At 43.2% G+C, this 12,075-nt stretch overlaps 1 protein-coding gene across 2 annotated transcripts; it reads left to right on the top strand.

Moving 5' to 3' along the window:
- Positions 1–609: 609 nt before the first annotated feature.
- NUDT7 (nudix hydrolase 7) lies at positions 610–11,608 on the top strand. Of its 2 annotated transcripts, none has more exons than XM_077288383.1 (4): positions 610–770; positions 4,947–5,094; positions 6,357–6,515; positions 10,898–11,608. In XM_077288383.1, the coding sequence occupies exons 1-4, from the start codon at positions 652–654 to the stop codon at positions 11,264–11,266; spliced, it is 795 nt and encodes a 264-aa protein (XP_077144498.1). In that variant the 5' UTR covers positions 610–651; the 3' UTR covers positions 11,267–11,608. The 2 variants fall into 2 exon arrangements, with proteins under 2 accessions (XP_077144498.1, XP_077144499.1); XM_077288384.1 differs by having other exon boundaries at positions 615–770; positions 4,953–5,094.
- The last annotated feature ends 467 nt before the right edge of the window (positions 11,609–12,075 follow it).

Below are 12,075 nucleotides of genomic sequence, written 5' to 3'. Positions count from 1 at the left end.
AACGCGATAAAAATGCAAGTAACGCAAATAACTTCATAGGGGCAGAAAATCTGCAACATCAAAAAGTCACCAAAAGCTCATCGTGGGAACGCAGCCTGAAAGAACGGACGTGTCTTCTCCTTTTATGCAGATTGCAGGTGAAAAAATAATTGGACATGTGAATAGCGCCCTAGAGTATAATGAATCCGTGAGCTGTCAGTAAAAAAAATAGAAAAACGGATGGGGCGTATAAGACAACAGCATGATATCAAGCCATAAAAGGGGCAAGATAAAGGAAGGAACGGCGGAAATGTTCTTATTTTTCGTTCAATCTCTTAAAGACAAACAAAAAAATCCATGGGTGTAAAAAACGATCAAAATAAAGCACCACAAAAACGATATTTATTGAAACTTTATATCGCGTCAATCACACGAGGTCGATAAGCTTTACATGGTGAACACTATTAAAAAAAAATTGCAAATTTCTTGGTGAACGTTTTCTGGACCTAAACAAAAAAAAACAACAGTATTCGACAAAAAAAAAAAAAATTAAAAAGGTTTTGCACTGGAAGAAGAAAAAAAGTGTCCTGAAGGGGTTAAGGATCATGTGATGATGATCCAGTGTAGTCAGCTGCTGTAACACGAGTGGTTAGATCCTCCTCCTGCTCACGGATGTCACTGGCAGCTCAGGGCAAGGCTTCCTCGGCTGTTATGGCAGGCCCTTCGGGTGACATGTGGAGGATCAGCCCCGGCGAGGACAATGCAGAGGAGCCAAGTGCTGATGACAAGAGGTAAGGATGGAGCCCACACAAGAATGGTGGACAGCACCCTGACCCTCCGTAACAGCCAGGAAGTAGGGGCACATCTGGGGGCGCCTGCACCTTCCTCGTACCCTCTTCCAAAATGTCATAGGCTGGCACATAATGAGTTTGGGTCCAGTTTGGGTCCATCAGTCCTACCCTGCTGCTCACGGTTAGTGACTTTTAACCCTTGCTCACTCCACGGCGTACAGCTGGGCTCGACAGGTTAGACCTTTGCTCTTCTGAAAGCCTCACACCTCCGCTTGAGAAAACACACTCATGAGACGGTCCGTTATTACTATCTGTGTGGCTTTCTGTTGGCCATATGTGACACGTGCCAGAATGGACGCAGCACGCTCGTGTCTTTGGTGTGCTCGAAAAATATGTTTGAGTTCCCGCAGCTGCTTGTCTCGTGGCTGCTCGACAGCCTCAACACATGTAGGGTTTGCCTGTTTGTTAGTCAATAATAATAATAATAATAATAATAATATTTATAGCGCCAACATATACCGCAGCGCTTTACAGTTTAACAGTTTCATGTGCACGTCGAACAGTGGCGAGACATGCAGCCGCTGGGACTCGAACATATGTTCGAACTCGAACACCGAAATGCTTGATTAGGACTACTGTACATGGATTAAACTAAGAAAAAAGAAAGTGTTTTTTATTACTGGGTTAGTAATGGTATGGTCTGATAGATGCCTCTCCAATACTAACCCCGGGGCCTGATGACTGATGTGATTTTTGACAAAACACAGCTGTCATCAACCCCAACTACCATTACCCCGATTGCTATCGCACCAGGGCAATCAGGAAGAGCAGGGAAAAGCGCCAGTATTGGAGCATCTCGTGATGTGCCAATTCTTGGCTGGCTGCTATTTTTAGGCTGGGAAGGACCCAATATCCATGGATCTTCACAGCCTGATAATATCAGCTTCCAGCTGTCTGCTTTACCTTGACTGGTTATTAAAAAATATAGGGGACCCCACGTCACTTTTTTTGTATTATGTATTTATTAGGTTAAGCCATGAGCAGTAAATTACACACACACAACACTAATTATATCTAACAGATAGCTATATATATATTTATCTATCTCTCTTATCTATCTATAGCTACAGTGGGGAAAATCAGTATTTGATACACTGCCGTTTGTGCAAATTTTACCACCTACATAGAATGGACAGGTCTGTAATTTTTATCGTACGTACACTTCACCTGTGAGAGAATCTAAAAATTAAAAAACTGAAAATCACATTGTACGATTTTTAAATAATTTAATTGCATTTTATTGCATGAAATAAGTATTTGATCACCGACCAACCAGCAGGAATTCTGGCTCTCACAGACCTGTTAGTTTTTTCTTTAAGAAGCCTCCTACTCCGCACTCATTACCTGTATTAATTGCACCTGTTTGATCTTGTCACCTGTATATAAGACACCTGTCTACACACTCAATCACACTCCAACCCCTCCACCATGGCCAAGACCAAAGAGATGTCTAAGGACACCAGGGACAAAATTGTAGACCTGCAAAATGCTGGGATGGGCTGCAGGACAATAGGCAAGCAGCTTGGTGAGAAGGCAACAACCGTTGGCACAATGATTAGAAAATGGAAGAAACACAGGATGACTTCCTCGGTCTGGGGCTCCACGCAAGATCTCACCTCGTGGGGTAAGGATGATTCTGAGAAAGGTCAGAAATCAACCCAGAGCTATATGGGAGGACCTAGTCAATGACCTAGAGACAGCTGGGACCACAGTCTCAAACATTATCGGTAACAACACACTGTGCCGTCATGGATTAAATCCTGCATGGCATGCAAGGTCCCCCTGCTCACACCAGCACATGTCCAGGCCCATTTGAAGTTAGCCAATGATCATCTGGACGATCCAGAGGAGACATGAGAGAAGGTCACGTGGTCAGATGAGACCAGAATAGAACTATCTGGTATCAACGCCACTCGCCGTGTTTGGAGGAAGAAGAAGGATGAGTACAACTCCAAGAATACTATCCCAACCGTGAAGCATGGTGGGAGAAACATCATACTTTCGGGGTGCTTTTCTTCAAAGGGGACACAGGGACTGCACCACATTGAAGGGAGGATTGATGGGGTCATGTATTGTAAGATTTTTGCCAACAACCTCCTTCCCTCAGTAAGAGCATTGAAGAGGGGTCGTGGCTCGGTCTTCCAGCATGACAATGACCCAAAACTCACAGCCAGTGCAACTAAGGAGTTGCTCTGTAAGAAGCATTTCAAGGTCCTGCAGTGGCCTAGCCAGTGTTCAGACCTGAAGCCAATAGAAAATCTTTGGAGGGAGCTGAAACTCAATGTTGCCCAATGACAGCCCCGAAACCTGAAAGATCTGGAGAAGATCTGTATGGAGGAGTGGGCCAAAATCCCCGCTGCAGTGTGTGCAAACCTGGTCAGGAACTACAGGAAAAGTCTGACTTCTGTAATTGCAAACAAAGGTTTCTGTACCAAATATTAAGTTCTGTTTTCCTATTGTATCAAATACTTATTTCATGTCATAAAATGCAAATTACAGGTAATTATGTAAAAATCATACAATGTGATTTTCTGGCTTTTTTTATTTTTAAGTTCTGTCTCTCACAGGTGAAGTGTGCCTACTATAAAAATTACAGACCTCTCCGTTCTTTGTAGGTGGGAAAACTTGCAAAATCGACAGTGTATCAAATACTTATTTTCTCCACTGTATATTTCTATCTTTAAAACATAAACATCTGTCATTTCTATTCTGCATTCTATTCCGGTACGTGGCACACGGTCGGCACGCGGATGTCACATTTATGTTGTTGTATTGTCATCCGGACTGGCTTCAGTCTGGGTCACACGGACAGCCCCATAGATTATACTGGGTGTGGTGTATGTCTCCGTACGTATGAAAATGGACACCACATGTACCAGAAACACGGACGTGTGAAGGGGCCTAAGCACACAGATATTTTTTGTTTTTATCTTTTGTTTTTTCCTCCTCCTTTTTACTGGTCATCTTTTCTTTTTCTTTTTTTTAATTAGGGCTTGTGTTTTGCATCACGAGTTGTAGTTTTAAACGGCGCCATTCATTTTACCATGTAAAGTGTTGAAAATGTGAAAAAAAAAAATCTAAGTGTGTTGACAGGCTTGGTGCACATGAGTATATTTTTTGGCTCGAGTGCTGTCTGTGATAAAAAAAAAAACGGACAGCACTCAGACCAGTTTTATACGATGGGGCAGCGCAGATCAGCAGGTTTTTTCATGGCACAAATTTCATACTCTCTTTTGTGTGTTGTCTACAGGTGAGCAAAAAAAGCAATAAAAAAAATGGATCCCTTAATAGGGTTGTCCAGACTTGGGGTTCAAGTTTGCAGTCACTCTATGTGACTGCAGACTTGTGAATTCTCAAAGTGTGTAGTGTGCATGCAGTCAGGATTTGCCTGGAGCAGATGGGCACATGATTACAAGTATCTGATTTGCATACGTGTCATGTGCCAACCAGACATGGTTGACTTCGCTCAATGCAAGTGTATTGAGTGAGGCCGGACACGTCTAGTCAGATTGTGACCGAGAGCATGCAAATCACCTACTTGTGGTTACATGACCGCCCTCTCACTACGCTGGCAATGGAGAATCCTGAAAGCGTGCAATGTGCACGCTGTGAGGATTCACATTGAGTGACTACAGACTTGAGCCCCATGCCTTGACAACACCTTTATGGAGCCACAGTATAGCATCAGCTATTTCCGTAGAAAAATTGGACCTTGTGGATTTGTGCTCACAGAGGTTGAACTTTGCAAAAACGCAAAAAAACAATGATGGATTTTTTTTCCGATTATTTTTTTTACCACATTACTGTATATAGTGAAATAAATGGTGTCCTTCAAAACTAAAAAAAAAAGTAAATAAATAAGCCCCTGCATGTCAGTGTCGACAGGAAAGTAAAAAAAATGTCATGTCTCCTGGAAGGCGAGGAGAGACCCATTGCCACTCTGCCCCGACTAGGCCCATGAAGGTGCAGGATATTAACCATTGCAGGGATGAAACTTCTCATTAAAACGTGAAGGGAGAGATGACATGTACAATGAGAAGTGTACAGTCCCGGGTTATAATTGCCTCTGTCTTCACTGTGAATTTCCAACCTGATTTTTATCTGTTTTATGACAAGTATTAGGGAGAAGATCAAGAGCCGCCTTGAGAAATATGATGTTGGCAGTCGATACACCCACATTCCTCTCCCGAAAGCTTCGATCCTGCTCCCCCTATTAATTAAACAAGGGAAGCTGCATCTTCTCCTGACTGTCAGATCAATGCAAGTAAGTCACCGTCGGATCTGTGCTGCGTATTTCCCACACTTAGATCTTCATTATATGCTCCGTTCTAACATGTTCGTCGCTAACACCGAACAATTATCTGCTGTTATGTCTCATTTCGGCGTTGCATCTCGAAAAGATGTTTTACTTAGAAAGCAAAAAAAAATAAACCAATATTGTTTCATCTGCCTTCTATATCAGTAGACCTGAATACCGTAATTCTATATCCATGTGAACCTCCATCAATATCATCTGATAATTCGGGATGTGTCATTTGGTTCCAGCACAAAACTGTAATAGAAAGCAGAATATTGATCATCTATGATCGATAAGGTCGTTCCTCTCATTACAGAGATTGTATTGGCTTTTAACTATCTGCCGAAAATGACAGGAGGGCAAATCCAGGCATCATTAGGCTATATGCACGACATGTTTTTCAGGCAGATTCTGCAAAAGCACTCCATAAAATTCACAGCAATATTCAAAAGGATGTAGAGTAAGACTACTGGTGGTGGGGCCACCTCAAGTAAAATGGCGATGCCGTCAACAAAGTTACCTCCATGAAATGACCACCGGTGTTTTCCTGAAGTGTCTTCACATGGGAAAACTCGACCACTGCGACGGAGTGTAAATAACCCTATGTGCCATAGAGTTTTTTGAGCAGAAAGTTACCAGTTCTTCCTCCAAATCTCAAAACTCCCTAGAAACCTTAAGTTTCCGCTCAATGGCTATGCGCATCCAAGAAGTTTTTTGGAGCAGAAACTTTCCAAATCCTCCTTCGAAATTTTGATTTTCCACTCCAAATTGTCCATACATTTTATCTGCCTGACTGAAAACATTTGCTAGCTCAAAAGCAATAACTCCAGTCTAAATACATGTGCACACTTGGCCTAGCATGGATAAGTTCTTTATGGGGAAAGGAAAATAAGGGACAACCAGACATGTCCGGTGACAGCTTAGCTTCTGTCGGAGCCAAAGGATTGAGCATGTCGAAATTGATCTGGTCTACAGTTACCTCACTAAAAATTTGTCATCTGGAAACTCGATGAGCCTCCCTACACATTGGATAGTCAGAAATTCCAGCTGAAATCTCCAATTTTGGCTGACATTAATCTAATATGTATGGTCGGCCTAACAATTCATACCTCCACAGTAGACTGAGAACTTTAAAAGTGATTTTTTTCGGTGTACAAAGCTACAGAATTTGTTTACACTTGATTGCAAATAAGTTGCTATTCACACACGTGCCAATGTTTTTTTCTTAGCTAAAAACGATGCCGGGAGATGTGTGTTTTCCTGGTGGAAGACAGGAACATTCAGAAGAAGATGATATCCAGACGGCTCTCCGAGAAGCCCAAGAAGAGATCGGCCTGTGTCCTGAGCAAGTAGAAATTGTTGGCAAGCTAGTTCCAACTTTTTCCCGGGTAAATATAAATCACAAGACCTTGTAACTGATTTTTGTAATATGATGTTAAAATAATTATTTTCGGCCATGGATGTTTGATCAGAGAGGCTTGGACTTCCGAGACCCCTGCCAATGAGCACAATGAAGAAGGTGTATTACTTCTATACTCCTTTTTCAGATTTATTTTCAGCCTGTTTTGAGTACTGGAGTTTATAATCAATGCGATAATGTCTTATACAATGGCATGCGAAAATATTCACCCCCTTGGATTTTTTACCTATTTTGTTACAGTACAACCTGAGTTTACATATTTTTAGTAACCTGATTTGTATGTGATGCATCAGCACTAATTAGTCTAAGTTTGTGAAGTGAGAAAAATATAGGCATAAATTAAATTTCTGGGATCAAATAACTAAAAATTGGCATGTGCATATGTATTCACCCCTTTTGCTATGAAGCCCCTAAAAATTTCTGGTGCAAGCAATAACCTTCATAAGTCACATGCTTAGTGAATAAAGTCCCCCTGTGTGTAATCTAAAGGTACCGTCACATTAAGCGACGCTGCAGCGATAGCGACAACGATGCCGATCGCTGCAGCGTCGCTGTTTGATCGCTGGAGAGCTGTCACACAGACCGCTCTCCAGCGACCAACGATGCCGAGGTCCCCGGGTAACCAGGGTAAACATCGGGTTGCTAAGCGCAGGACCGCACTTAGTAACCCGATGTTTACCCTGGTTACCAGCGTAAAAGTAAAAAAAACAAACAGTACATACTCACCTGCGCGTCCCCCAGCGTCTGCTTCCTGACACTGACTGAGCTCCGGCCCGAACAGCAGAGCGGTGACGTCACCGCTGTACTTTCACTTTAGGGCCGGCGCTCAGTCAGTGTCAGGAAGTGTGTGTCTGATGCTGCATGTGTGTCATTGTGTGTGTGTGATGCTGCATTTGTGTGTGTCATGTGTGAGGAGATTGTGTGTCATGTGTGTATGAGGTATCTGGTGTGTGTGATGGCTGTGTGTGTGTGTGTGTGTGTGTGTGATGGCTGTGTGTGTGTGTGTGATGGCTGTGTGTGTGTGATGGCTGTGTGTGTGTGATGGCTTTGTGTGTGTGTGTGTGTGATGGCTGTGTGTGTGATGGCTGGGTGTGTGTGTGTGTGTGTGTGTGTGTGGATGGGTGGGTGTGTGTGTGTGTGGCTGGGTGTGTGTGTGTGATGGGTGTGTGTGTGTGATGGCTGGGTGTGTGTGTGTGATGGCTGCGTGTGTGTGTGTGATGGCTGCGTGTGTGTGTGTGTGATGACTGCGTGTGTGTGTGATGGCTGCGTATGTGATGCATTTGTGTCAAAGCTGCATGTGTTTGTGATGCTGCGTGTGTATGTGTGATACTGTGTGTGTGATGCTGCATGTGTGAGCTGCGTGCGTCTGTGAGCTGTGTGTGTGCTGCGTGTGTGTGAGCCGTGTGTGTGAGCTGTGTGCGTGTGCATGTGTGTGAGCGTGTGTGTGAGCTGCGTGCCTGTATGTCATTATACAGTATGGAGAACTGTGGCCATTATACAGTATGGAGCATCATGTGCGGTCATTATACAGTATGCAGCATCATGTGCGGTCATTATACAGTATGAAGCATCATGTGCACCCAGCATACAGTATGGAGCATCATGTGTGGTCATCATACAGTATGGAGCATCATGTGCGGTCATTATACAGTATGGAGCATCATGTGCAGTCATTATACAGTATGGAGCGTCATGTGCGGCCATTATACGGTATGGAGCATCATGTGCAGTCATTATACAGTATGGAGCATCATGTGCGGCCATTATACGGTATGCATGCCGTCATTATACAGTATGGAGCGTCATGTGTGTTCATTATACAGCATGGAGCGTCATGTGTGGCCATTATACAGTATGGAGCATCATGTGCGGTCATTATACAGTATGGAGCATCATGTGCGGTCATTATACAGTATGGAGCATCATGTGTGGCCATTATACAGTATGGAGCGTCATGTGCGGTCATTATACGGTATGGAGCATCATGTACGGTCATTATACAGTATGGAGCACTGTGTGGCCATATGGCCATATTTTTTTGTTTATAACTATTGTATATGAAACAGTGTGATCAGCAGTGCTAAATGGGTGTGGTTGGGACGTGGATATGGGTGTGACTAATTATGAATGGGTGTGGTCAGAGGCGTGGCCTAAAATTTGCCGCGGCGCGCTTCGCGCGACGCAAACTTTGTCCCTCTTTCCCATCTTCAAAAGTTGGGAGGTATGGTTACCAGTGCAGAAATAGGCATTCAGGACCTGAAATTACGTCACGGCTTGCTGTGATTGGTCGCGTCACGGCCACATGGGCGGCACGCAACCAATCACAAGCCGTGACGTAATTTTAAAATGCGCGCGTGTCCTGCCTCCCGTGACGTCACGGCTTGTGATTGGTCGCGTCGCCCATGTGACCGCGACGCGACCAATCACAAGCCGGAACGTAATTTTAAAATCCTGAATGCCTAGAATTAGGCTTCCAGGACCTCAAAATTACGTCACGGCTTGCTGTGATTGGTCGCGTCGCGGCCACATGGGCGGCACGCGACCAATCAGAAGCCGTGACGTCACGGAAGGAAGGAAACGCGCGCATTTTAAGCACAGAATGCTGCCGGTTCCCTCGGTGAGGTCCAGGCTGCGTCGGAGAGGTGAGTATAGCAATATTTTTTATTTTAATTCTTTATTTTACACATTAATATGGTTCCCAGGGCCTGAAGGAGAGTTTCCTCTCCTTCAGACCCTGGGAACCATCAGGAATACCGTCCGATACTTGAGTCCCATTGACTTGTATTGGTATCGGGTATCGGTATCGGATTAGATCCGATACTTTGCCGGTATCGGCTGATACTTTCCGATACCGATACTTTCAAGTATCGGACGGTATCGCTCAACACTAACCACTAACCAAACAACACCATTTAGACTAAGGCGATTTCCAAACAACATTGCTGTGGTCAGATGAGACCAAAATTGATCTTTTTGCCCACCAAGGTAAACACTATGTTTGGCTCCAAACCAACACAGTTCATCACCCTAAGAACACCATCCCCATAGTGAAACGTGGTGGTGGTGGCAGTATCATGCTGAGGGGATGTTTTTCGAATGCAGGGACAGGAAAAATGGTCCGAGTCAAAGGGAACATAGATAGTGTGTAATATAGGGATATTCTTGAGCAAAACCTGTTTGTCAGTGATTTGAGACAGGGACGGAGGCTCACCTTCCAACAAGACAATGACACCAAAGCATACTGCTAAAGCAACGCTCTAGTGGTTTAAGGGGAAAGTTGTAAACATTTTGTAGTGGCCAAGTCAAAGCCCAGACGTTAGTCCAATTGAGAATCTATGGTTTGACTTGAAGATTGCTCTTCAACAAATGAAACCATCTAACTTGAAGGAGGTTGGAGGAGTTTTGCCTTGAGAAATGGGCAAAAATCCCAGTGTCAAGATGTGGAAATTTCATATAGACTTATCCAAAGTAACTGCAACTGTAATTTCCACAAAAGGAGGCTCTGCAAAGTACTGACTTTAGGTGGGTGAATGGTTATGCACACTGTAGTTTCAATTATGTTGTCCTATTTGCTTCACAATAAAAAGAAACACAAGTGTTCACAGTTGTAGGCATGTTCTTTCCATGAACTGAGGCAAACCCTAAAAAAAAGTAAAATTCCAGGTTGTGAGGTAGCAAAACATGAGTAGTCTTCAAAGATCCAATAGTAATCCAGTGGATAGGTGATAACTTGTTTAGACTTAAACCTTTAATTAATTTTATACTGTTGTTCTCTAAAGGAGAGATTAGATGAACAATGGTTTGAGCACAAAGGGGATAGGTAATTCATCAAGCTCTATATTCCAGAAAAATTGTTGTTAAAAAGTCGAAAATTTTCATGAAACACATTTAACAATTTTACACCAGATTTTTCAAAATTTGGTGTAAACTTGGCAAAATTGTGGTCTATCACAGTGTTCCCCAACTCCAGTCCTCAAGGCCCTCCAACAGGTCATGTTTTTAGGATTTCCTTAGTATTGCCCAGGTAATAATTGCATGACCTGTTGGTGGGCCTTAAAGGACTGGAGTTGGGGAACACTGGTCTATCAGCTTCAAATTTACTAACCCAAAAGTGGCGTAAATTATAGCAGTAGTATACTCCAGTCCATGAAGCTGAAAGACACGACAAACTCATCCATAGTCATGAGCGTCTTAGTTACTTTGGCTCCTCATCCTCCGATGAACTCTGGATTAGGACTGACATATAAAGCGACACTATTGATGAGTTTCACCATGATGTTTGATGTTATCTACAATGCCTTGTTTAATTTGCCTGTCCATATCACACTATACTGTTTTATTGTCTTCCAGTCTCCCAAGTCCATGGTCACCCCAGTTGTCGGTATCGTTGAAAGCACATTCCAGCCGACGCTGAACCCCGATGAAGTGGCCGATGCATTTCTTGTTCCTCTGGAGTTTTTCGTTAGCACAGAGGACTACGCCCCTATGCCGCTAAATATTCCGCCCTTCGGATCAATGACGGTCCATAAATTCTTCTACGTGGACGCAGAAACCAAGAAGAGATTTACCATATGGGGACTCACTGCTTACTGCGCCCTAATGCTCTCCGTCATCCTTTTAGAGAAGGAGCCTTCCTTCAATCTGGGGTATGATCTCGAAATGACCATACAATACTCTGACCTGCTCCTGCAAACGTTTTCTAAAAAGGGCAAATTGTGAGGGTGAACGTGAGAAAATGATAAATCCTAATGTAGACGACACCGGACAGATCGTAATTGTTTTCTCAACTGGGCATCTGTGGGTGCATAGGCTACAGGTCTATTCCAAAGCCTACTAGTCTGAATCCCCCGGCAGCACCTGCCTCACTAACTACAGGTGCTTCTCACAAAATAAAAGCTGCGCTGTGATTGGTTGCTGTGGGAAACAAAGCTAGTTTTTTTGTTTATAAAGTTTTGATAAATCTGCCCCATTCGTGTGCTATATGGTAGTAGAACTTGACGCATTTATGGCGTGTAACCATGAGATATTTCTCTGCAGATAAAAATCCACCGTATCACTCCACTTGTCTTCATTTCATTATACGGTAAAACAAACTACAACTCGTCCCACAAAAAAAGGAGTTTTCGTATTCCTATGTTGACAGAAAAATATAAAAAATATGGCTCTTGGAAAAAGGAAAGAAAAGAGTACATGAAAATTGTCTGTGTCACTAAGGGGTTAAAGTAGACTTTGAGCTGATTCGCTTCTACACATATTGATCAAGATTTAGTTTTTTAGGCAAACTTTCCCTTTAATACCTCAAAGCACTTTGCAATTTGTTGAGTTTGTCACTAGGTGGCAGTATAGCTGTATATCAGTGTACAATTACTGAATGAGTATAGGGTAACTACATGGATGTTATACACCGGCCATTAGGAAACTCGAAAATGAATTGTCATGTTTCAAATCTGATCTTACAGGTCATACACACTTGTCTCATAACATACATATACTGATGCAGGGGCAGGGGCAGAAATGTGTTTGGGCCC

This window comes from Ranitomeya variabilis, chromosome 2, assembly GCF_051348905.1.
Source record: "Ranitomeya variabilis isolate aRanVar5 chromosome 2, aRanVar5.hap1, whole genome shotgun sequence".
NCBI classification, from domain to species: domain Eukaryota; kingdom Metazoa; phylum Chordata; class Amphibia; order Anura; family Dendrobatidae; genus Ranitomeya; species Ranitomeya variabilis.
This window is presented reverse-complemented; position numbering and strand designations above follow the sequence as displayed.

Excerpts from the sequence above, each read along its gene's own strand:
- NUDT7 (XM_077288383.1), top strand. The coding sequence starts at position 652 with ATGTCACTGGCAGCTCAGGGCAAGGCTTCCTCGGCTGTTATGGCAGGC. Across the intron at positions 771-4,946 it reads CCAAGTGCTGATGACAAGAG|TATTAGGGAGAAGATCAAGA; the intron begins GTAAGGATGGAG and ends TTTTATGACAAG. Across the intron at positions 6,516-10,897 it reads TAGTTCCAACTTTTTCCCGG|TCTCCCAAGTCCATGGTCAC; the intron begins GTAAATATAAAT and ends ATTGTCTTCCAG.